The 26,967-nt window shown below is 47.6% G+C and overlaps 1 protein-coding gene across 3 annotated transcripts in view; it reads right to left on the bottom strand.

Moving 5' to 3' along the window:
• The window catches only part of BGN (biglycan), a 204,248-nt gene that overhangs the window by 63,632 nt on the left and 113,649 nt on the right, over nucleotides 1-26,967 (bottom strand). The window contains exons 1-3 of one of the 3 annotated variants that reach the window (XM_078664568.1): nucleotides 23,175-23,505; nucleotides 23,002-23,069; nucleotides 20,436-20,674 (exon numbers count right to left, since the gene is read on the bottom strand). In XM_078664568.1, coding sequence (XP_078520694.1) covers nucleotides 20,436-20,674; nucleotides 23,002-23,069; nucleotides 23,175-23,336 — 469 coding nt within the window. In that variant the 5' untranslated portion in view covers nucleotides 23,337-23,505. Of the gene's footprint in view, nucleotides 1-20,435; nucleotides 20,675-23,001; nucleotides 23,070-23,174; nucleotides 23,506-26,967 lie in introns of those variants that run through there. The other 2 variants (XM_078664570.1, XM_078664569.1) reach the window with 2 other exon arrangements.

Here is a 26,967-nt window from a genome sequence, read left to right as displayed (position 1 = left end):
ATTCAAATGTCTTGTATCCAAGGATCACTTTATCTATTTTAACACCTTTTTCCCTCTCACACCATCCTTTATAGCCCGCACGTCCGCGCTTCATCAAGCTGCATTTCTATAAAAACATCTCTGCAAAGTGCCCCCTCGCAGGTGCCCGTCGGGCATAGCAGCGCTGGCCTGACGAGGAGCCTGCCCGATGATGAGGCATGACACCCACCCGGGTGTGTGAGTGTACCTGCTGCTATTGGAGCATATTCCCCACCAAGAACCTGTGCCTAGACGCGCTCATTCCACTGTCTGTAAAAGGAACTGCATGCATTGGTTGGATCTTCACGGTCATTCATCACGGTCATCACAGTCATACATCATGGTCATCTTGGCCATACATTATGGCCATCATGATGTCATGGGCCGAGCATCATCGCAAGAGGCTCGTGTACGGTGCGCTGGCTTCAACCATCACCCAATGATCCCGACCAGGCAGGAGCGAGCCTCAGCGGCGCCCAAACCCCATAGGACATCCCCACACTATGTACATAACACTGGCCTCACAGGGTATGGGCATCAGGTGAACCACTCGGTGAGTCTGAGATCCCTCCGATCGCGCTTCAGTGCGGGGTGGAGGGGAGTGACTTCCTCCTGACACAAGAGATGAGCACAGAGAAGGTACCAGGAGGTGGGGCCAAGAGAGGAGTTGCTAGGAGCTCCAAGGTAACCCAATATAGGCCTAGGTAGCTATACAACCTTTTACCTACATTTGTGCTACCTTGTTCTACATAATGGTTCAGGCACTGACCTTTTACCTAGTTAGGTGCCGAATAAATGTTGTCTGGTTATCTTCTAAAACTAGCCTAATTTATTATGGATGAGGATTCTTAGTATTACAACAGGATTGCCTTCTTCTACATTATAACTCTGTACGAAAGTCACCACTGTTGTCATCCTGGAACGATAGGCCCACAGTACCATGACACATCTGGGTAGAGCCCCTGAGGGTACCTTTCCGGAAAGTACCACGTCTCCACTGGGCAAATGAGAGGAGAAGTTTCCAGGCTGATAGGAGACGCTGAGGTTCCTCCATGCAGACACTCCGGCACGCAGTGGTCTGACATCCCTTGCGGGGTGTCCAACTTGAGACCAAGACGGGGTCCTTCGTTCTCATCCATCGGGTAATGGGGTTGGCTGTTTCCTAGACACCTACATACATGCTAGCTACACTCAGGTACACTTAGGTAGGCTTTTCATCTTAGGAGTACGCTTGATTACTGTCATGCGCTGAGACACCTTCGGGTATTTGTGCGCTTTATAAATTGCACAAATAAATAAATGTATCGACATGCCTGCATATATTCACTGTCTTAGCACCATGGTAGAACCCTACCTTTTATTTACTCTGTTGATGCTTGTAATTTTACAAAGTCAAAGTCAAAAAGTTTTTATTTGTTACGGTACTCTATTGAGGACCACAAATTTGTTAAAATATAAAAATACAATAAAAATTCATACAATTAATACATTTTCAACGAAATTTTCAAAAACTTAAAAATTCTATAACAAACGTATTCATTAGGTGGATTTTTACATAGTGTTAAGAAGTCCTTAGTGTTAGCAATCCTACAAGATCGGAAGATGGGTTCTATACATGATGACCTTGCATTTACAATTTTCTCGTTAGGACAGATAAAAAGAAGGTGTGCCAAATCCTGTATGCCCCCTTGACAGAGGGTGCATATCACAGCTCTATCCGGACTCCACGAAGAACAAAAAGTTAATACTGGGAGTATACCTAGGCGCAGCATCAAGATCGCTCGCCTTGCACCATGTGCCAGAGTGTATCCTAAATACAACTGTTTTTGTTTGTATTCCTGAGAGTCAGCATAGGTCCTATACACAGATAGTTTTTTACAATGGTTATGGTCTAGCTCATAGCTCAATTTGGGCGAGAAGTTTTTTAAGAAGAGTTTTAGTTGTGCCGGCGTCCAGGTTGACAGAATTTCCAGACTAGTTTTCGCAAGCTGGAATGCAACTTCCATATTTTTAAAAAAGGTAAAGTGAGCAGAATCTTTTTTAAATGTTTCAGCTTTTAACAAGTATCTCAAAGTTCCTTCTTTTGAATGTAGCAAATTATAAGCCCACCTGATGATGCTTGTTATTGAAGTGGCATATGCACTCGTGATGGAGCATTCAATTCTCAATGCCTGTACCGGTGTAGATATGGGAACTTTCATTAGTTTTTTTAATATTTTGCCTTCTTGTTGGTCCATATATACCCATTGTTTTGTAAGGATATATTCTGAGGCATAAGACATAAGTGGTGGAATCTTCGCTTTGTAGACTTGCAATAGTGCAAAGAAATGTCTATTCCCAGCGGCTGAGTATAAACGTGACAGGGCCCCAGCATGCAGATCCGCCTTCCTTTTAAGATGTTCTATTTGTTTGGTGTTGTTCATATTATTTGAAAAAATTCTCCCAAGGTATGTATACTCGTTTACCTGTTCTAATTTTTTTCCTCCTAGCTTCCATTCGTACCTTACACATTTCTTCTTTTTTGAAAATACAACCACTTTGGTTTTATTTATATTTGGGATAAGGTAATTTTTCCTCGAGTAATTGTGTAAGATATCTATGAGATTCTGGAGTCCAAACGGAGTGAGGTCAAAGAGGACAATATCATCCGCATACATCAATGTGTGTATGCACTCATTGGCAATCTTTGGAGGAGTGCATAGTCCTAGTTGGAGTTCGGCAGGAAGATCACTTATATACAGAGAGAATAAAATAGGAGCCAAAAGACACCCTTGCTTCAGGCCATTAAAAGTCAATATTTTCTTCGTCAGGCCCTTTTCGCGCCCCATTTGAACCCGACACCAGGTATTGCTGTGTAAGTTCACTATGAGTTGTAGTAGTGATTCAGAAATGCCCATCCTTCTTAGTTTAGACCACAGTGTCGGTCTGTCGACTCGGTCAAAGGCCGTCGAATAGTCAATGAACGCTGTATAGATAGGTTGTTTTTTCCCCAGTGTGTATTTATCTAAAATTGTCTGGAAGATCGCTATATTATCTGTGACAGAGTGATTCGGGCGAAATCCAGACTGAAACATCGGGATGTGTCCATTTGTGAATGCCCAGTCTTTCAATCTGTCCAGGATTTCTGCTGCAAATATCTTCCCAGCCGCGTCCATTAGTGCTACTTGCCTGTAATTTCCTGGTATAGATTTTTCCCCTTTTTTGTAAATCGGGATGATTATGCTTCCCTTCCAGGAGTTTGGCATTTTGCAGGTGTCGAATATATAGTTAAAGAGCGGTGAGAGCACCAGACCCCAATTTTTCCGATCAAGTTGGTAGATCTTAATAGGAATTTGATCGGGGCCTGAAGCGCCCGTGCTTCTTGCTGTTTTTATATTCAAAGCGATAGATACTGACGAAGTTTTAGTGATCTTAAACTCATTTGTTTCCATTGATCGTTCTTCTGCCTCTCCTACCTTATTAAGCTGATTTGGTTTGTACAACTCACTGAGGTATATATCCCAATCTTCCTCTGAAACTGGAGTTGCTTCTAGCTTTTTTTTGGTTCCAGTAAATTTCGCGATCAGGGACCAGTATTTGCGTTGATTTTTTTGCTTAGCTGCCAGTTGAATATCAATCCAGTTAAAGTCCTGTTTCATTTTTTTCTGCTTGGTTTTTTCTCTCCGTATTTGGTTCTTTAGTCTATTAATTTCCGTTTTTATTTCTGGCGAGAAGTTCAAATACTGGGCTCTGATCAGCCTATTTAGTTGTTTTATATTCGGTTGATTCCAATTTTTGTTTTTACTGTTACGTTTACTTTTTACCTGTGTATCTGTTTGTAATTTATTTTGTAAGGCAAGCTTAAGTTTGTCGATGACAAGTTCAAAATTCTCTATAGGATCATCTGAGTAGGTAGTAGTCAATAATTGAGTGTGTAAAAATAAAGTACTCAAATGGTCTAAATTTTCAATTCTCCAGTATAAACAGCCCTTTTTTTCGCTTACTTCCATATTTGGTTTATAAAATATTGACTGGTTCTGAAAAGAGGTCAAGACATTCCAGTTAGTTGTTAAATATAGTAGTGCATGGTCGCTTTCCTCATTAAATTGAATCGAGAGTTGGGTAAATTGTTCTTTCTCTCCAGTCCCACATATAAAGTAGTCGAGGATAGAGGGACGTCCATTTCCCCGTCTCGTGTAAGATGCCGGTCTATCTCCGTTGGTATTACCATTTAAGATTGTCCCATTCAGTATCGGGAGAATTGATAAGAGTGAGCGTCCTCTCTTATCCGATTTGACTCCTTTCGGTAACTCTGGGAGAGATGTTTCCAACGCTTCCTCTTTGAGTAAATGTGCCCATTTCTTGAGTTCATTATTAGAGATTTTAGCATTTAGATCTCCCATGATGATAAATGGTATATGGAGATGGTCTTCTATAATACGCAAGATAGTCTCCATCAGATGGTCAAACAGTGAGTCATAATTACTATTAGGAGGCACATAAACATTAAAAAGTAATATTTTTTCTTTCGTGGCTGATGATTGAGGTTTAAGTGATATCCTAATACATTGCAGATTCTCCGTGTTCGTATTTATTATTACTTGTGACCAGGAATATTCTTCTTTAAGTAGAAAGGCCAGACCTCCCTTGGCATGTCCTCTTTTTGATTTTTTTGCCGGTGTTTCGTGGACGTAATACCCTTTTTGTTTGAAGGGATCAATCGACCATGTTTCCTGCAAGGCTATAATATCTGGGGAGTCCTTAGTTGCAATTTTCATTTTTTTAACAGATTTCCCTGCCAAATTCCAAGCTAATAACAACAATCCTTTGCTAAACCTGATGTTGTTGCGGTTTATCCAATTTTTTGCTATTTAGAGTCTCTGATAGCCATGCCCAGGATGTTTTAGGGATCTCGGTATCACTTGTTTTTGGTTCCCGAGACCAGACTGACCTCTCACCATGCTTTACTTGTATTTGGAGTATGTCCTTTCTGTTGTTATTTGATACACCTTCTCCCTTTTTGAAACCATAGTCATCATTTCTTCTCTGAACTTGTCCATTTATGCAATTAATTTGTGCATTGGTTTTGAGATCGGGTACTGAATATACATCGTAACCATTTCTGTGGAGAATTTCCTTCTCTCTGATGATTATTCTGGGAAGAACTGGAGAAAAAAAGGATACCTGTGCTAATTTATTGTTGTCTTTCTTTGGAAAAAGTACCAGGTCGATTTCTTTACTTGTAATAGAGTTCAAGGATGAAATTTCTTGCAAAAGGTTAATTATTCTGCCGCGATTGAGAGGCATTTTGTCTGTTGGAAACAGTTCCTCTATTATGATAAGTTTTGATGCGACTTTTTCCCAATGTTGAGATTGCACTTCGTCCAAATAATTGATGACCATAGACTTGTGCACAGGTGATCGATATTCTGTCATCGGCCGGTATTCTTCTGCTTTTGGATTCAGTGTGTTCACCAGTGGAGTTATTGCTTGAGTTGTATTATTAATTAATTGAAAACTCTCACAACTTGATGGTATGGATTTTTGGAATTTAAGTTTATTCCCTTTTTTCTTCTGTATTCTTCTCAAAGACTTTCTTCTCCTTTTCTTACCCTTTGATTTTTCCCGCTCATTACTTTTTCCAGTCTTTTCTATCTGACTTGGTTCCTGATCAGTAATAACTCCCGATGACACTAGTTGTGTATCCCAAGTTATATGATCTGGGTTGTTACTAGTTTCTTTACTAGAGAAGATGGGATAGATCTTATTATTTTTACCGCTGGTAGCTTCCGGTTCTTCTTTAAACAGTTTTTTGAGTGAGTAGGTAATAGGATGTTGTTTCTTATTTTTTATTTCTTTAGTTTTGGTCTCGATTATTACCACATCAGTTGTTTGAGTACTTACTTCCAGTTGATTTTGGTTTTTTATCCCATTAGATTGACAGTCTTCTATTAAAGAGGTTTTACCTGATTCGCGATCATTGGGAATTGTTTTGGATAAATCTTTTTTCCTTTTTTGTTCAACCAGAAATTTTAAGATTCCTATTTGAACATCTAGTGTATCATCAGAGTTGGCCAAAATTTGTCCAAGATGGGTAAGTACTGATTCTAGGATTTCCTGGAGTGAAAATAATGCTTTTGACAAGGGAGGAGCACTGTTTTCAGATTTTAAATTAAGATTTGTAAAGTTAGAGTCAATGGTATTAGCGCAATTGAAGAAGAATTTAGGTGATTTTTCCGGTGAACTGGTAAATGGCTGATTTTGACTGAATAATATTTCTGATTTTTCATATTCTCCTTTCGAGCTGTTATCTACAGATAGCTCTAAGATTTGCACATTGTCTTGTACTTTTGTCGGTGATATAGACTTTATTTGAGAAATATCTATGGGCGATGTTTGGCATTCTACAGGAGAAGGAGTTTTTACCAAGCTATTCTCTGTAATTAGGAAATCGTGTTCGTGATGTTTCTGAACAGGAGAGATAGACATTTCATGCTTTACCCTATCCATGATGTGTTCTGACTTATCCTGTTCTTCTGATGTAAATACAGATGAATGATTTTTTGTAGAGAGAGTAGAGAAATATTTGTTTATAGCTGGAGTATAAGATAATAGTCCTGGTTTAATTGATTTATCAGTTGATTTCCTAACAGCTGCGTCGGTACCCATACGTCTCGTGTAAATGGTACGTGAGCGTAATTGTTTTAATGCCCTCATATTAAGGCCGAGTGATCGTAGTTAGTTGTGATCGTCTCAGCTAGATTAAGGTGTAGCGCACCCTGATCTCAGTATTAATGCTCAAAAATCCCTAATACAGATGTTAGAGGGATTGACCGTCCCGTCCTCGGTCGTCCCCGGACGGCCACAGACGGCCCGCCCTTTGTCCGGGCTTAGTCCCGGGCTTGGTCCCGCGCGCGTCCCGCGTCGCGGGTTGTGATTCTGTTTTTGTACGTTTCGTTGGTGGGCGTGGCCGTGGGCGTGTCGCCTGGGGGAAGAGGAACCAGCTGACCCCAGCTGGGGTTTCTGGTCCTCGCAGTCCCCCGGGCTAGGCGCGCTGGGATTAGTAACGCTGGGCTCTACCCTTCTGACTCCAGCTGGGAGCGATTGACTGAGCGTGCAGATTGCAGCTCGCGCTCACACCAGCGAGTCAAGGGGAGCCAGTCAGGAAAGCAGCGCTGACAGGAGACGCCAACCCAGGCACAGCGAAAACGGGATACAGGCAGTGAGCAAGTCTTGAAATCCCGCTCCAGGCACAAATATGCAGCAACTTCCCAAGTCCTTATCTCGGTGAGTGGCGCCCGCGAAGCGGGTGTCACGAATCTTTATCCTTCTCGTTGGTGGGCGTGGCCGTGGGCGTGTCGCCTGGGGGAAGAGGAACCAGCTGACCCCAGCTGGGGTTTCTGGTCCTCGCAGTCCCCCGGGCTAGGCGCGCTGGGATTAGTAACGCTGGGCTCTACCCTTCTGACTCCAGCTGGGAGCGATTGACTGAGCGTGCAGATTGCAGCTCGCGCTCACACCAGCGAGTCAAGGGGAGCCAGTCAGGAAAGCAGCGCTGACAGGAGACGCCAACCCAGGCACAGCGAAAACGGGATACAGGCAGTGAGCAAGTCTTGAAATCCCGCTCCAGGCACAAATATGCAGCAACTTCCCAAGTCCTTATCTCGGTGAGTGGCGCCCGCGAAGCGGGTGTCACGAATCTTTATCCTTCTCGTTGGTGGGCGTGGCCGTGGGCGTGTCGCCTGGGGGAAGAGGAACCAGCTGACCCCAGCTGGGGTTTCTGGTCCTCGCAGTCCCCCGGGCTAGGCGCGCTGGGATTAGTAACGCTGGGCTCTACCCTTCTGACTCCAGCTGGGAGCGATTGACTGAGCGTGCAGATTGCAGCTCGCGCTCACACCAGCGAGTCAAGGGGAGCCAGTCAGGAAAGCAGCGCTGACAGGAGACGCCAACCCAGGCACAGCGAAAACGGGATACAGGCAGTGAGCAAGTCTTGAAATCCCGCTCCAGGCACAAATATGCAGCAACTTCCCAAGTCCTTATCTCGGTGAGTGGCGCCCGCGAAGCGGGTGTCACGAATCTTTATCCTTCTCGTTGGTGGGCGTGGCCGTGGGCGTGTCGCCTGGGGGAAGAGGAACCAGCTGACCCCAGCTGGGGTTTCTGGTCCTCGCAGTCCCCCGGGCTAGGCGCGCTGGGATTAGTAACGCTGGGCTCTACCCTTCTGACTCCAGCTGGGAGCGATTGACTGAGCGTGCAGATTGCAGCTCGCGCTCACACCAGCGAGTCAAGGGGAGCCAGTCAGGAAAGCAGCGCTGACAGGAGACGCCAACCCAGGCACAGCGAAAACGGGATACAGGCAGTGAGCAAGTCTTGAAATCCCGCTCCAGGCACAAATATGCAGCAACTTCCCAAGTCCTTATCTCGGTGAGTGGCGCCCGCGAAGCGGGTGTCACGAATCTTTATCCTTCTCGTTGGTGGGCGTGGCCGTGGGCGTGTCGCCTGGGGGAAGAGGAACCAGCTGACCCCAGCTGGGGTTTCTGGTCCTCGCAGTCCCCCGGGCTAGGCGCGCTGGGATTAGTAACGCTGGGCTCTACCCTTCTGACTCCAGCTGGGAGCGATTGACTGAGCGTGCAGATTGCAGCTCGCGCTCACACCAGCGAGTCAAGGGGAGCCAGTCAGGAAAGCAGCGCTGACAGGAGACGCCAACCCAGGCACAGCGAAAACGGGATACAGGCAGTGAGCAAGTCTTGAAATCCCGCTCCAGGCACAAATATGCAGCAACTTCCCAAGTCCTTATCTCGGTGAGTTGTAATTTTACACATCTGTTTCTTTCGAATGGTTGTCGCAGCACTTATGTGTTATACTAGAATGACGCTGGTGCAATAAATGCGTATTGAAAACGTCCCCGACGTTTGTTCTGTATATCTCTCCGAGAAGAATTAAGCACGCGTGACTGAGCGAAAAGTACTGTACTGTTTCCACTATCCCTGAGGGGACAGGGTTGCCGTGTTTAATAGTTGCCAGACACTATTTCTCCTTGGTAAGATTAGAGGGGCCTATTGTGGCACTGTGAGCTAGCTGGTCCAAAGGTTGACATCCTTTGGGGGCTTCTGGAATCATTCTGGACACCAATCCCTTAGTTTATGTTATCTAAACGTGCAGATCCTATGTGATATTAGGAACTACACGACAGAGTGAACCGCAGCCAGCTGTGGACACTCACGAGCCCTCCGCAGAGAGGAGGTGACTCCGCCCCCTCTCATTTTGTAAAGGGGCCACTCCTCCAAGAAGAAACTCTCCTGGGCGCACCACAAGTCAGAGAGAAACCACCTCAAAGAGCTGCTGTGAAAACCCACCAGCAGTTGTTATAGTGACTCACATCATGTGGAGGGACAGACACACTTGTTGCTAGGATACTGAGGCATATTGCGCTAACCAGTGTTTGATCTGCAGCGCCGCCTTTCTGTGACTCAGAAAAGGGTCTCCAGTAACCTCCCAAACAAGGGTAAAGTATGGGGTTTTGTAGGAATAGATCTCGATGACGAAGTATTTCGAAAAGTGCATTCTTTCCTGAGGACATGCACTAAGACCTGTTGCTTTCCCCTCATCAAAGTCCTATACTCAAAGTGTTTCCTGATTGGATAATGGTTCCTACCCGAAATGATTCCTATCCGCCGCCTCTTTGATACTAGGGTAGAGTTTACTTTCTTGGCAGGTAGAACAGCGCCTGGTGCTCGGCACAGAGGCGCTGTAATGGGAAACATCCTTTACAACGCAACTTTTACCACGCAGTGCCTTTACGATGCAACTTTTACAACGCAAACCATTACAACGCATTGCGCTGGGGGGCGCTCTAGGATAGGGAATATATTTAATTTACTATCCAACACCTTCCCTAGTGTCCACGGGGACTGGAGTTGGAATAGTAAATTAAACAATTCACTATCCAGCGCCCCAAAGCGCTATACGTTGTAAAGACATGCTTTGTAAATACCGCGTTGTAAAGGCATGCGTGGTAAAAGCATGCGTTGTAATGTCATACATCCGCTGTAATAGATGCCAACAAGATCACGAGGGAGAATGACGCCTGGAGTGACATCATCAATGAGGTAAAACAAGCTTAGCCGATTAAAAAGGGCAGTCGTCAGACGGACCTTGGCTCAAAGCAAAAGACACCAGAAAGAGGTGAACTTCTGCGGTTGTGAAGGGATCAGAAGGCTCAGCAGAGGCCTCTCAAAAAGCAATAAAAACTGCCATCATTGAAGCATTTCATGAAAAACAATCCTACTCGACTCACAATATGTATGAAAATGTCCGTTTGCGATTCTCAAATAGCGTTTTTTGTGAATCGCTATTTGAGAATCGCAAAATGCTATGTATGTAGGATTTACAATAGATTTTGCGAATCCTACATCTTCCTTAATTGCGAATCTCAAATTGCGATTCACAATTAAGGAATACCTCCCCATTCATTCCTATGGGCCTAGAGGCTTTGCGATTTGCAATTAGCGAATCGCAAATTGAGAATGCAATTTCAAGGGTGCAAGAGTGTCAAAATGACACCCTGTTGCACCCCTGAAATAAGCATGGGTGCACATGCGGTGCACATACATGCCCTAAGGCCATGTGTGTGCTTCACATTGCACTTTGAAAAATGCAAAAAAGTGCATTTTTCAAAGAAATCGCAAATTATCACCATCTTGAAGTTGGTGGTAATTAGCGATTCCTTAAGGCCAAATTGCACTTTTTGGTGCTTCTTACATTGCATTTAAGGAATCGCAAAATTTGCGATTCCTTAAATGCAATCGCAAAATAAGGAATTGCAAATTTTGCAATTCCTTATTTCGCGAGGCAGTTTTGCCGTAATACATACTACTAAGCCAAATTGCGATCGCAAACGCTGAAATTCTGCGAATTTCGGCATTTGTTATCGCAATTTTGCTTGATGCATGTGGCCTTATAGCTCATTAAAATCCCAAAATTAAATATATGTTCTGAGAAAGTATCTGACGAGGATGCTCTGTGAAACAAAATAATGTTTCCATCATCTGAAGAGGAATTGAGAGCATTGGCCGGCACCAGTCTGCACACCAGCACCCTGCAACTGCCTCTAAATGTCACACATGTTCTTGTTGCGAGTGCACAATATTGCTTGCAACGTTCCTATGAACCAGTTTCCATGTGCACAACGTTCACATCGTCCCGTCTTAGGAAGAGGGACTGCTCTCTACATTCAACTTTAATGATGATTTAAACCTAAGGAAGCAAAACAGGCTCTGAATCAGCAGAGTAAATGAGCGAAACACGTGTCAGCTGTTTTGCTTAAGATTTAAGAGGAATGCTGAAAAAAGAGTGACACCTACTTAGATTTTGAAGATATTGCACTTGTAATTGGGTTGAGGTCAAAAGGAACCAACCCCGCCCCCCAGTTTGATCAGACAGTAACAAATTAGACCCAGAGAGCGCTGCATGGTGTTGGGAGGACACATGCCTTCCAGGTGACAACATAATTATGCCAGTTACAAGAATGGGATCTGTGGCCTGAAGCCTGTGTGGTTCAGGAGTAGCATAAACCAGGCATTTAGGGCATACAGCTAGATTCATCAACGTGAAATCGGCTCGCAAAGGGCGGGATTCTGAGAATCTGGACCTTTGCGAGCGCAATTTTTGCATTTGGGATTCTTCATCCCAAATGCAAAAATCGCTATTATAGAATTCGCATTTTTGCGAGGAATTGCATTTAAGGAATCTCTATTTGAGATTCCTTAAATGCAATTCATTAACCATCTTTAATTGGCGAATTCGCAATTTTTGGCCGCTATTTACCACGAATTGAAACTTCGTGGTAAACAGCGAAAACTTAGAAAAATGCACTTTTCTAAGTTGCATGTTACACACACACATGTCCTTTGGACATGTGTGTGCGCAACACATGTGTACATTTTCATTTCAGGGGTGCTACAGGGTGTCCTTTGGACACCCCTGCACCCATGAAATCGCATCCTTATTTGCGATTAGCAAATTGCTAATCGCAAATAAGGTATAACTCCCCATTCATTCCTATGGGCCTTTAGGCCCATAGGAATGAATGGGGAGTCATTCCTTATTTGCGATTAGCAATTTGCTAATTGCAAATAAGGAAGATGTAGGAATCGCAATATTTTTTGCAATTCCTACATGAATCCCGTTTTGCAAGTCCTTAATAGCGATTCCTTATGAATCGCTATTAAAGACTCGCAAAACGGGTCTTTGATGAATCTAGCTGATAGTTCTTAACAAATCTCGCAAAACAGCGAGTCACCTTGCTGTGCTGCGTGAGAGGAAAAGGGCAAGAATGTGCCGTATCTGACATTATAAGCGCATTTCGGCCTTTACCTTTTGCTGGCTCACAATGCGCTGCCTAGGACTCAGGCACCGTTGCACCATGGTGCAAAGGTTCCTGCGTTTCAAGCAGGATTGTTTTTGTGCAACCCCCTGAGGCTTTTTCCTCTTACTATGTGGGTATACAGCGTTTACAATGCAACTTTTACCACGCACTACCTTTACCACGCAACTTTTACAACACAATTCGTTACAACGAATTGCGCTGGGGGGCGCTCTAGGATAGGTAATAGTTTAATTTATAATCCAACACCTTCCCTACTATCCACGGGGACTGGAGTTGGAATAGTAAATTCAACTATTCACTATCCAGCACCCCCCAACGCCAGTCGTTGTAACGACTTGCGTTGTAAAACCTGCGTTGTAAAGGCATGCGTGGAAAAAGCATGCGTTGTAACGACATACATCCTACTATGTGTGCTTCAGAATGCAGCAAACACAGGAAGAGAAAGTAATGAGGAGAAATGAAGATAGTGATTCTTGTTATGTCTCTCCTGGGAAGACGTCACGTTTTGATGCATTCCGAGGTATACCAGAAATGGTAAACCCGGAAATATACACCAAAAAATCCATTGCAGGATGCGTGGGACCATCCACGCTCCACACATGGATCGCTTACCTGGCGCAGAGTAACGCAACGCAGTGACTTGAGCTGCGTTGATATACTCTAGGGCCCGGATTCACAACGGTTTAGCGTCGGGAAAGTGTTACTTCTTTAACGCACACGCGACACTAAACCTGTTTGGGGATTAACAAACCAACACATATTGCTACTCGCATTGGTTTGTATGGAAAAGTAACACAGAGTAGGTGAAATGCTGCTCTGCTTTTACTTTGCATCAAGGGGGCATTACGTGGGTGGTACACGGGCGTTCTCACGAAACCACCCAAGCTTTTTGATGCAAAACCCTGTCTACTGACATCAGCAGACAGGGGTGAGAGCCAAAAAATGAATGCCGCTGAAAAGCAGGCGTTAAAAGGAGAAACGTTTTCATTTCTCCTTGCCTTTCTGACTTTGCATGCGCGCTGCACTGTACACCACACGTACAAAGTAGGAAAAGATGTTAAACTTGTATAGTTGTAGTATTTTGTACAGGAAACGTATCCTTCCTGTACAAACCTATGGTGCCCTCAGGCACGCACGCGAGCACTATGGCGCTAAGGTGTGTGCGTGGCACACTACAGCACAAATCAGTGTCGGACCCGGGGAGAGGGGCGGAGAGAGCCACACCTCTGTGAATATGGTGCTCTCCTGATCTCTCCTTGTCCCTGTCTCCTCCCCTCTCCCTAGCGCCGGGGCAGAAATCTGCTGCTGTGCGCCGTGTACACAGCTTTGCACCAGAGTGCAAGGGGGCCTACGGGAGACTAGCATAGGTTTTGTACTGAGAGGATCACCTTCCAGTACAAAATAACATGCTCAGGCTAACTTTTAAACTAGTCCCACTGTGTATTTGTGCTGCACAGTGCGGCACGCATACAACGTCGGAAAAAAAGGGAGAAATTAAAGCATTTCTCCGTGATAGCCCCTGGTTGAAGTGGGGGGTATTTTCTGATACTAAAACTTGTGTATTTCTTTAAGTAAATAGGGTTTAGCATTGGAAACCTAGGGTGGTTGCATGGGAGCGCCTGTGCGCCACCCATGGTACGCCCCCCCCCTTAGTGCTAAGTAATGCAAAGCAGCGCTATGAGCTGCTTTGTGCCAGAAACCGGTCCTCGGTAGCTTGTTTCCGGCCCAGGGAAGGCATGGCTTGGCAGTTCGGGCTGGACTGTTCCCATGAGGCACAGGGTCAGACTGATTTGCACAGGGTCAGACTGATTTGCATATAGCCATGTCTGAACTGGGGTGGCAGAGTGGGCTAAAGAATGGTGATGGATTAAACCCAGATCCTTTGACTGGGTGTGAGTGTTTGATTGGTTCAGATGCTCCGTCCATCACCACCCCCTTTTGTACCGCTTTTGGCCGCCATAAGTTGGCAGGGTATGCTCAGATGTGAGTCCATTGCTCACTTGGCCACTGGATTCAAGATAGCCTGGCTGATGAGGATTATGAATCCGAAACCGGTCCCAGGATGCTTGTTTCCGGTCCAGGGAAGACATGGCTTGGCAGTTCGGGCTGGACTGTTCCCATGAGGCACAGGGTCAGACTGATTTGCATATGGCCATGTCTGAACTGGGGTCAGCACCATTTACAGTAAGAACGAGACCTGTCTCCAGTGAGACAAAGAACTGTCTCCATGAGAGTGAGGCCTGCCTCAAATGTGATTTATTATGGGGCAGACCCTCTCCCAGCCTCCTGCAGCAGAGAGAGGGAGACAGCAGGACCTCCCTGTGAACCAGAACCAGAGGGGTCTGAAGAGGGCTGTCTCTGTGCTGGGAAGAGGGATTTAATCGACAAATTCAGGGCCGGACTGGCAATAGCGGGCACCGGGCGTTTCCCCAGTAGGCTGCTAGGGTGGGGGGCGGTTTTGAGCCCCTGGGGGTCATTTTTGTTACCGGGGGTCAGAAATATCGCCCCCCTGTAACAACATCGGCTGAAACTGGCCCTTGCAAACTGCTCAGCTGCACCCCCTTCCCCCCCAGGACGAGCCAGCCGACCAGTCTGGCCCTGGACACATAGACGGGAAACACACTGTACGAGGTCTGTGGACTGGTCAGCTGCAGAACTCGGCGCTCCCTGGTCAAAGGTCCAGCCAAGCCCCCTGACTGGGGTCTCTTTCTTTCATCACTTTCATCATGTGTGGTACATGCATGAAATGCTCACGCTTCTGTGTGCACGTATGTATCTTCCGGCATGTCAGTATATGTACTTACCTGTGTATGTGTGTGCCATTCATAACTGACTCAGTAAGCACTGGGGTCCATGTGGGCTGCGTGTGCAAGCGAAGGCGGCCATCTTGCATGTCCCTCACCCGGAATTCTCTGTTGCCCGATGGATGGTTGCGGCTGCCAGGGATCAATGCACACATCACCCCAGACCAGTCCACACAGAACTGACCTGGATCGCATGACCTCGAAGTCTGGAAAAACGGGACGACCCATGGCGGGCAGACATCTCCAGGTGTGGAGAAGTGGCGGAGCTGCTGCTGGGCTCTCCTCTCCTAGACTGGCCCCAAGTCTGGGGTGGCCACGTAAAGCCTTTCTAGGGTGACACGAGGAGAGACACAGCGCTTAACTTCACGAGGAGCTGGACTGTGCTAACCAGGAGCAGCTGACCAATCCCAGACAGACCTGCACAAGGCCCCGGTACCTGTAATTTGCGCCCACCAAGTGCGGCGCCGCTGTGTTGCCTGGGGTGAGAAGGTTGCCATGATCCTAGAACAGTTCCAACCATCCTTCTAGTCGCTATGGTTCTGAAGTTTGTTACTTCTGAAGTTAGGGTCAAGCCCTAGCCCTTGAGATAAGATCCACCAACCCTGGTAGAGCTAGTGATTGGATTGGATGCCTCTGGTCCAATGGCTGCCTCACACTCCAATATCTTCACCATGACTTTCAGATCCCAAGATCCTCCTGTCTCATTGAGCAAAACCACAACCAGTTGGGTCCTAAACTGGTGGCGGGGCGCCACTGACACTCAAGCGTGTCCTTGGCGGGCACCAGTGACCGGCCTGCGGCACCACTGACTTTATGACCGGACCTTTAGTAGAGCAGCTGGGACGCTATGTGGGTCGGGTCCTCGTTGTTGGCCAATGGCTTTTGGGCAAAGTGGTCATCTATTGGTCACTTCTTCTGGGTGCCTGGAAATCCAGCAGTCCAGGTTTTGGCCACTGAATTGTCCTGTGTGGTCACTCAAGGTTGGACCAGCCCTGGATGTAGGTCCAGAGTTCTGCGTACACATCCACCGTACATGTCAGACTACCTTGTGGCGAATTGGGAAGCAATGAACAACCAACGCACTCCCAAAGATTCCTGGGTGTGTTCAAGCACATTTCAGAATGACATCTAGCGCTTGGAAGCCAGACTGATGCTTGGTGTCTTATCTCGTCCGCAGAAGGTGCAAACCCATTCTGCGTCTCTAGGGGTGACCTCTTTGCACCTACAAACCTACCTACCACTTAAAGAAAGCCCCTAGCATTTCTAAAGATAACGCGCCGGACGTTGATACCACTGAGTGCCAATGACTGAGCTCTCCTGGTTCTGATGTTGCAACTCTACAACCTGCTGACGTACGCCTGGACTGCACTTCCTCACTACCTAGGGTGAGTCAACCAATCAAAGAGAAGAAAAGTGCACTAGCACTGTGGCCCTTGGACGCCAGCGGTGATGGACAGCACTATACAGGTTAGGGTCCATTATCCATGGCTGATCTAGGACTAGGGGTGGGCGGAATTGGCGTACTCGCTCTACGCAAAGCTCCGCGAAATGGTTAACAATCTCCGCGAGCATGCAAAGAGTTCCGCAAACACGCGGAATTGCTTGTTCCCCCCATTCGTGATGCTTTTTGCCTGTTTGTGAACGTTGATGGCGTGCTCGGGGGAAATGTCTCACGAACACGCATTTTGAAATCGCAAGCAAGCAAAAAATTCCGCTAAGCTGCGGATTGCCAAATGTTTGGCAATTCCACGTTCTCTGCGGAACGTGACATTACCCAAATTCTGCAAATTCCACGAGCGGAACGGAATTTACCGCCCAGGCCTATCCAGGACCCCAAGGAGGGGCCTTGTAGTAGCACCGGGTGGAACCGGTTGGTGAGCTGTACACCGCTCGATAGATGCTTCCACCACGCTTCCTTGGGAAGCCATATCCCCAGCACCATCTGGGTCCCGTCCGGGGCCGTAGAGCGCTGACAGAGGCGCCTTGTCTCTGTCCGCCCCCATCTCTAGGCACTTCATATTCTAAGCCGTGAGTACCTCCCCACCCCGGCCCCCCGGGGTCCTCTCGGAGGATGGAAAGCAGCTGGACCGCATTCCGTCCACTGGCCACGCGCCCACGCACGTGAGGAATGGGGACCGGGGGGGGGGGGGGGTTCGGACAAATATCGCCCTGGCGGGGGCCGCTTCCTGCCTCCTCTGGATGGAATTGAGAAAAATTTTTATTTCATAAGAGGGGACGCCAGATGTTCGGCCTCTGTCAACGACTCTGCAGCAATCGCCATTTTGGAAGGAAAGATGGCGCCAGAACAGCAGAAGAACAAGAAATGTGTTTGAATCCTGCTGAACAAGCAGAATTCCCTGGTTTAGTTTCAATTTTTTGCATTTATTGGGCATTGGAAATGTGGTGATCTCTGTGATGAGGAGGAAGCTGTGACGAGGTTCACATCACATCTTCAAGTGGGGGCAGCAACATGTTTTAAGTCACACAGCCCGGCGTGCTAAATGTAATGTCAATTGACTGGTAGATTGTGAGTCTCTCCCTAGTGGGATGGTTGAAATGTAAATTTCGCCGGGGAAGTATATAATCTTTCTATTTTTCAAGGGTTGAGTTTTTTTTTGCAAACATCACAAACAAATTGTCTGAAAATTCTTCCCTAAGACTTCCTCCAATAAAAGTACTACCTCAAGATCTGTTTTTTACCTTGAAAGAAGTTTTCAAGGTTTTTTGTAACCATAATTTAGACTGACCAACCTTCAGAAGGTGTGGGAAGCTTGGAAGCCTTTTTCAGAAAATACTGCAAAATTTGTGGCGGGAAACCATTTCCAGCTTCACGCACCCTTTTCACTGTGTCCTATTTTTAGGTCGTGCCTGCGATTGTGCCTGCGCTCCACGCACTAACGCTTAACCCCTTCCCAGCGTGGCATATTCCCCCGCTGTGCTGGGGGGCGGGGAGTCGCGTACAGCTCCCCGGTGCTCATGACGAGGTCAGATCGTCATGAGCTACGGCGCTCCGGTGCTCATGACGAGCTGAGCTCGTCATGGCCACACCCGTTCCCATGGAACGCTCAGCACCGCATGGGTATCAGCCCAGCGTGCGAGCGTTCCAGGGAACGGGCGCGGTCATGACGAGGTCAGCTCGTCATGAGCACCGGAGCGCCGTAGCTCATGACGATCTGACCTCGTCATGAGCACCCAAGGGGTTAAGAGAGAATTGTTTACAATAAAGGGATTGAAGCCCGCTCAAGACTTACAATTTGTTGGCTTCAATGTCACTCTTCTTTGCTGAATCCTAATTGGCCAGCGCAGGCCAAACCTCACTTCCTTTCCTTTCTGTGGAGCATGGACCAAGCACAGATTGATTCAACTTAATCAGTTCCTGTCCATTGCTCGCACTGTGATTGAGGTACCGTTCCCTTTTTCCCCTCCCATCTATCCCTTCTCCTTGTAACTGCCCCGCCTGGTTCTCCCTCCCCCTCTTCTGCACCTCCTGTGTGTTGTTTTTCCCTCTCCCCTTGTTCCTGCTCCCACCCTCCTCCCCCGCTCCTCCCTTGTGTTGCTTTACCCCTGCTTTTTTTTTACATTTTGCACCACAGCGCAGGCTGCTGTGCACAACATGGCTTTAAAAAAATTGCCATGAGGGTAGAGTTCTCCAAATTCTACCAACAACCCATTCACTCTGAGCTAGACCAGTCCATCTGCTCCAGTGCAATAAATATGTGTGCAAAAGCAATGCCTGCTTTGCAACCTGGGGGCATATTATCAAGGACCGGTGTTAGAATTATCGCAAGGAAACTGCCGATAAAACGACGATAATGTGCTTGATAATACGCCCTTGTTAATTCCCATAGAAGCCCATGTTCTGATGTTAACATGGGCTTATATGGGAATTGACAAGGGCGTATTATCAAGCCCATTATCGACGTTTTATCGGCAGTTTCCTGCCGATAAAACGGCGATAATTTTAAAACCGGTCCTTGCTAATAAGCCCCCTGGTGCTTTGAACATCAGGCCCTGTGCCTATGAATAATGGTTAAAAAAGAAATGAAAAAAGCAAGAAAGTAACATACTACAGAGTAAGGAAGTGAATAAGCAACAAGCATTGTCAAAGCCATTAGGTTTCACCTATGTGAGATATGTTGGCTTCATCAGTGTTTTTTCAGACATGTTACGCAGCACCGCGAGATGCTGAGCCACATGGCTTGAAGTCAAGAAAAAAGGTGCGATGACACGGACAACATTGGAAGGTTCTGAGACAAAGGGAGATATGTCAGAGATTCGACGTTTGCACAGCACCTGGAAGTGGTCTTAGTGAAACCGCTTCAACCACATCCTTTATTTTACAAAGACCTTCCAAATGTGAATACTCAACACAGTATCAAAGTGTAACCTCTTCTCACCCTAACTTGTGATCCTCACACGATCCAGAAACCTTCAAAGATTTTCTAATTCCCAAAACAAATCTCTTATAGACAAGAAATTAAAGAAAAGACGGATTATCCAAGAATCTCCTGGACGAATAAGCTCTATCAGATCCCTAAAAGACCCACCTCGGAAAGCTCAGGGAACTCTTTTGATTGTCTTGGAACCCTCTAGAAGGAATGTCTGACGTTACAACGCATACATTTACAACGCATGCACTTACAATGCAGTTTTTACATCGCAACATCCATTACAACGCATGCCACTACATTGTATTTTAAAAAACTACCTTTACAACGCATTCCATTATATCGCATCCTACCTTTACAGCGTATACCACTACAACGCTTACCATTACATTGCATTTAAGGTAAGTGTTGGATAGTGTAGGGGTAAAAATTACTATTCTAACTCCATGGGGTGCAACAGTAGGGTAAGTGTTGGGTAGTGTAGGGGTTAAAAATTACCATTCTAACTCCAATGGTATGCGTTGTAATGGTATGCATTGTAATGCCTGCGTTGTAGTGTCATGCGTTGTAAGGCTATGCGTTGTAATGCCTGCGTTGTAGTGACATGCGATGAAGTGTCATGCGTTGTAATGGTATGCGTTGTAATGCCTGCTTTGTAGTGACATGCGATGTACTGTCATGCATTGTAATTGTATGCGTTGTATTGCCAGCGTTGTAGTGTCATGCGTTGTAAAGGATGTTGAGATGTAATGCCGGCATTGTAAGTGTAGTGCGATGCAATGGTTGCGTTGTAAAGCTTGTTTACCCTCTTGAAGGATGCCCCGTGGGCCACTCAAGGGAGAGAGAGGAGACTGCTGGACTCACCCAGATCCGAGCACTGCACCACCCGCAGGTGGCAGTGGCAGCCGAAGGGGCACAGGTCCATGGGTGGGTCGGGCAGCCGGGGTGGCACGGTCCCAGAGCCCTCCTCGTCATTCATCATGGCCATGCCGTCATCCATCGAGAAGTCCCAGAAGCCTCTCTGTTCGAAGGGCAGCGCGTGGCCCAGGGCGAGGAGGCCGGCGAGGAGCAGCAGGGCGGGTTCCATCTTGAAGGAAAGGCGGCTGCAGAGGGACAGAAGGTACTGGGGTTACTTCGGGAAAACCAGGTCTGGGAGTGATGCATTGACATGGATTCTGGACTTTGCATTAAATCATCTTTATGCGCTACAGAGCCACTCCCCATTCACCTATAGAGGGGAACACCCCAAAGATATGAGACTGCTTCACAGCTGCACCATTCAAGCCCCCTTGGACCCAAGCTTGCTTCTGTGACTTTCGTGGTGAACCCCGGGTGTGTCTCTGCCCTGCCCCATGTCTGAGACACGGGGAACATCCATTACGACGCAGTGTTCACTCCGCACTACCATTACAACGCTGGTTTTACAACGCAAGCCGTTACCACGACTTGCGCTGGAGGGCGCTCTAGGCTAAGGAATAGTAGATTTACTATCCAACACCTTCCCTACTGTACGTAGGCTGGTGTTGGAATAGTAAATCTTACTATTCCTAAGTCCAGCACCCCACAGCGCAAGTCGTGGTAACGGCTTGCGTTGTAAAACCAGTGTTGTAATGGTAGTGCGGTGTAAACACCGCGTTGTATTGACATACAACTCTGAGACACTCACCTCAGCGACACGAGAGGCGTGTGTAGCACCCGTCCACTCCCGGGATCTAGTCTAGGAAAGGCAAGACCAGGTGATTGTATCCAACCGACCATCCAGAAACCTGCGCTCCGCCTCCCTCACCCCTTTACGGACACCGCACATCTGCCGGAGCCTCAACGGAGGCTGCCGCTCATTCTCCCACCTCACCGCCAAGTCCTGGAACGCACTCCCTCCCTCCCCACCTCCGAATATCCCCCTCGCTGACGGACTTCAGGAGGACACTCAAGACCGGGCTTTTCGACTAAGCCCAGCAGCGAGCACCTGGACACCCTCAGAGGTGATAAGCTGCGCTCTACAAGTACTGATCGATTTATTAATTGATTTAGTGGTGGGTGGGATTTGCGTAGTTGCGCTACGCAAAGCTCAGCGAAACGGTAAAAAAATCTCTGCAAGCACACAGAAATTGCTTGTTACGCAAGTTTGCGATGCTTTTTTCCTGTTCATGAACGCTATTTGCGTGCTCGTGGAGAAATATCTTGCGAACACGCATTTTGAAAGCGCGAACAAGCAAAAAATTCCACGAAGCCACAGATCGTGGAATTTTTGCCAATTCCGCATTCTCCACGGAACGCGAAATTACCCAAAATCCACAAATTGCGCAAGCGGAATGGAATTTACTGCCCAGGCCTACTCTAATGCCACCAGTGGGGGGTGCGATTCTTGCCAGGGGCAGCACATGTCGCTCTCGTGCCAAGCCAAGAAACATCAAAATGTCCCTTCCCTGCGGCAGCAAAGGTCCTTGTTGTGGCACTGCTCCCACTATGTGGCCCACCCCCCGTGGAAAGACACCCCCAACTGGCACAGAAAGGAGAATTAAAAATGTTTGATCTGCATCGCTTCTGACCGGTAGAACACATGGAGAGGGAGTGATGTCAGCTCATCCCACATGAAGAGTGAGTGACGTCAGGGTCATCAAACATGGAGAGTGAGTGACGTCAGACTCATCTTCTCAGTCCACAGACACTCCTGGGATCCACCCACCACCCTGCCAACCTCAGGGACACAGAGTGCACAGACTCAAGGTCGGTGCACAGAGCTTTGCAGACGACATCACAGACCACACCCATCTACAGACAACACACGACAGAAGAATCCAAAAACCAAAGAAAGAAAGAATGGAATTTAACAAAACTGTCGGCACATCAAAGACAAAAATACACTTCAAACACCACGTCATAGAAAAAAAAGTCAAAAAAGATGGAAACCGCAAATCACATACATAATGACACTGAACAACAAAACCACAACAAACCTTACTGCACAAAATGTGTGAGATGAAAACTCAAAACTGCATCGAAAGATTCAATACACTGTTTGACTTCACAAATATCTCAGAAGAAAGCACACTGGAGACAACAAATCACAGAAAAAAAAACAGACAGAAAAAAAGATGAGACAGAGTCCAGTACCACAAGTGATCGCTCATACTTCACACACACAAACAAACAAACAGAGACAAGGCAGAAACACAGAGTTACAATTGGGGCAAACCATTGCATTTAAAGGACATTAGGTAACAGAAAGCAACAATCAACAAAAACAGCAGAAAACTGAAAAGACAAAGCTCCTTACAGATGAAAGACACCACACAACAACAACGAAAGGAGCAATCGAGCAAAACACAACGCAAGGGCGAGAAGAAAGAGAAGAAAGGGCCGAGAACAGCCGATTACAAACAACAGACACACAACACAACAATAGACAGGGGTGGAGGAGGGGACGTACCGGGCAATAACACCACAGCAGCAGGCAGAGGGCAGTAACACCACCCAAGGGGGCCCTGCTGCCCGGCCCTGGCGGGGTGTGGAGTCCTCTCCACACCACAACAGCAGGAGGAGGGGGCCAAAAGCACCCAAGGGGCCCTTCTGCCCAGCCCTGGCGGGGTGGGGAGTCCTCACCCCTCTGCCCCCCACAGGTGTGCGCCCAGAGGCTACATGTGCCCTGAGCAGCTCACGGGTCCAACCAGAGCTCGGAGGTGGGCAGGGGGGTGCTTGGCAGTGCCAGCCTGCCCCTCCCCCCGCCTCTCCTGCTGGAGATGGATCAGAGGCCTGGGGCACCATGTGCGCAGGTGAGGCCTCCAGGTGAGCGCTGGCCCCGCCCCCTCTGCCGCCACCCTCCCTTTGAAGCCCGGCGGGGCTGGCACACCATCTGAGCAGGGCAGGAGGGCGCCAGGGCCCCCCCAGGCGAGGCAGGGACCCACCCCTCTCCTCTCGCAGTGCCAAGCCCCATGCAGATGTTGGGGGCGGGGGCGGGGGGGGGGGGCACACAGGAAACCGCCAAACTACAACACCTGGTGCTTTTACAGTTACATGAAATAACATCCCACAAGAGGGGGGCCGGGGTGCCTGATCCCCTGAAAGGAGGGGGCGTTGTGAAGTAATCAGGTGCGCAACGAGTAACAAGGAATTAGGGGCCATATGTATGAGAATAGAGTTTTGCGATTCGCTGAAAATCGCAATTTGAGAATCGCAAAACTATTTTCATACATCGCAAAATGCAATGTATGTGGGATTTGCTAATAATTTTGAGAATCGCACATATTCCTTATTTGCAAATCGCAAATTGAGATTCGCAAAGAAGGATACCTTCCCATTCATTCCTATGGACTAGCCCCCACATGCATCAAGTGAATTTGGAGTCGCAAACGGTGCGATTCGGAAAAATCGTCCGTTTGCGATTCCAAATTCACTTTTTGGGATGCATGAAACAATTTTTAAAGAACCGCATTTTTTTGCATTTCCAAAAAATGCGATTGCATTTAAGGAATCACATTTGTGCGATTCCTTAAAAGCAATGTATGATTTTTTTTTAAATTGCGAATTAGCAATTAGGGGGTGCAAATTACCATGAGGTTGAACCTCGTGGTAATTTGCGAAAAGTTATGGCAATGCCCAAAAATGCACCCCTCTGCACCCTTGCAATGCATCAACAAATTGCGAATTCCCAAAAAAAGAAATGCAAAACGGCATTGATTCCTATGGGCCTCTAGGCCCATAGGAATCAATGTAATGCCATTCCTTAATTGCGATTCGCAATTAAGGAATCGCAAAGTCCGAAAATTAAGAAATCCTAAAAAAAATTAGGATTTCTTGATGCATAGGATTTTGCAATTCCTAAATTGCGATTCCTTAATTTTCGCAATTTAGGAAATGCAAAATCCTACAATGATGCATGTGGCCGTAGGAGATTCGCAGATAGAGAATCGCTAATTGAGAATGCAATTTCAAGGGTGCCGGGGTGTCAAAAGGGCACCTTGCTGCACCCCTAAAATGTGCATGTGTGCACATGTGGCACACATACGTGCCCTAAGCGCATGTATGTGCGCCACGTGGCACTTTAAAAAATGCAAAATAGTGCATTTTTAAGTGACATCGCAAATTACCACCAACTTGAAGTTGGTGGTCATTTGCGATTCCTTAAGGACAAATCGCACTTTCTTATGTGTTTCTTGCATTTAAGGAATCGTAATTTGGGATTCCTTAAATGCAATCGCAAAATAGGGAATTGCAAAATTTACGATTCCTTATTTTGCAAGGGGGGTTTTGTGTGCTACTTTGCACACTGCTAATTTGCGATCGCAAACGATGACATTCTGCAAATTTCAGCGTTTGCGACCGCAAATTGGCTTCATACATATAAGTGGTTTATAGGACTGCGGGGTCAATAGCCCTGAAAACAGAAGGCGGTTGTGCAGAGACTCGCTGGGGGTCTGGTTAGGAACAGCGGGAGTGTTTGGGATGGGGAGGGTCAGTGTCATCTTAAGGACTTTGGGGGCCCCGGGCACCACATATCATGAAGACCCCTGTACAGAACAAATTTAAATTTAATTATCCATTTCTTACTGATTCAATACTGAATTATGCCGCTGAAAACTAATTTATATCTCAAACTTTTTGAGGGTCACACCATAACAGCTGAAATATGCCTCGTCTGGGACCCCAAACATCCTCGCGATGGCACGGGGTAGAAAGACCCCAACAGATCCTGAGTGGGTCAGGAATCCTGCCCACCCTCGTGCTCCGGACACATCCTGTCCACGCGGTCAGGTATAGAGTGATTATCGTGAATGTGTCGATGACACTTTAGTGGGCGTGGTCAGTGCGACCATGAGGAGGACACCACCTCTGACCAATAGGAGCCTTCCCCCAAACAGTGCAAACTCCGCCTCCGCTTCGGACATGTTGTGAGTGGACGTGAGGCTGAGGGGGGGTGAGAGGTTTCCAAAGCTTCTCAGTCTCAAAACCTATTTCACAGACAACTCCTTCTTGGGTCTTAAGTTCTAGGGTCTTTTCGGGGCTCCCTTTCAGCCTTTGCAAACAGAGGCTCTAAAGTCCCTTCCCTTTCAGGTGTCTGATAGAGCTCTGTGTGGATTATCCTACACCGGCAGAGCTGTGCGTGGACTGAGGTGCACCGGAAGTTGAGGTGCACTGGTAGAGCTGTGTGTGGCTTGAGCTGCACTGGTAGAGCTGTGCATGGATTGAGGTGCACCGGTAGAGCTGTGCGTGGCTTGAGGTGCAGCGGTAGAGCTGTGCGTGGATTGAGGTGCACCGGTAGAGCTGTGTGTGGACTGAGGTGCACTGGTAGAGCTGTGTGTGGACTGAGGTGCACTGGTAGAGCTGTGCGTGGACTGAGGTGCACCGGTAGAGCTGTGCGTGGATTGAGGTGCACCGGTAGAGCTGTGCGTGGATTGAGGTGCACCGGTAGAGCTGTGCGTGGCCTGAGGTGCACTGATAGAGCTGTGTGTGGACTGAGGTGCACTGGTAGAGCTGTACGTGGACTGAGGTGCACCGGTAGAGCTGTGTGTGGATTGAGGTGCACCGGTAGAGCTGTGCGTGGATTGAGGTGCACCGGTAGAGCTGTGCGTGGACTGAGGTGCACTGATAGAGCTGTGTGTGGACTGAGGTGCACTGGTAGAGCTGTGCGTGGACTGAGGTGCACCGGTAGAGCTGTGCGTGGATTGAGGTGCACCGGTAGAGCTGTGCGTGGATTGAGGTGCACCGGTAGAGCTGTGCGTGGACTGAGATGCACTGATAGAGCTGTGCGTGGACTGAGGTGCACTGGTAGAGCTGTGCGTGGACTGAGGTGCACCGGTAGAGCTGTGCGTGGATTGAGGTGCACCAGTAGAGCTGTGCGTGGATTGAGGTGCACCGGTAGAGCTGTGCGTGGACTGAGGTGCAGTGATAGAGCTGTGTGTGGACTGAGGTGCACTGGTAGAGCGGTGCGTGGACTGAGGTGCACCGGTAGAGCTGTGTGTGGATTGAGGTGCACCGGTAGAGCTGTGCGTGGATTGAGGTGCACCGGTAGAGCTGTGCGTGGACTGAGGTGCACTGATAGAGCTGTGCGTGGACTGAGGTGCACTGGTAGAGCTGTGCGTGGACTGAGGTGCACCGGTAGAGCTGTGCGTGGATTGAGGTGCACCGGTAGAGCTGTGCGTGGATTGAGGTGCACGGACTGAGGTGCACCGGTAGAGCTGTGCGTGGATTGAGGTGCACCGGTAGAGCTGTGCGTGGATTGAGGTGCACCGGTAGAGCTGTGTGTGCACTGAGGTGCACTGGAAGAGCTGTGTGTGGATTGAGGCGCACCGGTAGAGCTGTGTGTGGACTGAGGCGCACCGGTAGAGCTGTGCGTGGACTGAGGCGCACTGGTAGAGCTGTGTGTGGATTGAGGTGCACCGGTAGAGCTGTGCGTGGA

The sequence above is a fragment of the Lissotriton helveticus genome, chromosome 10 (genome assembly GCF_964261635.1).
Source record: "Lissotriton helveticus chromosome 10, aLisHel1.1, whole genome shotgun sequence".
NCBI lineage: Eukaryota > Metazoa > Chordata > Amphibia > Caudata > Salamandridae > Lissotriton > Lissotriton helveticus.
The sequence above is the reverse complement of the archived record's forward strand: the minus strand, read 5'-3'. Positions and strand labels throughout refer to the sequence as shown.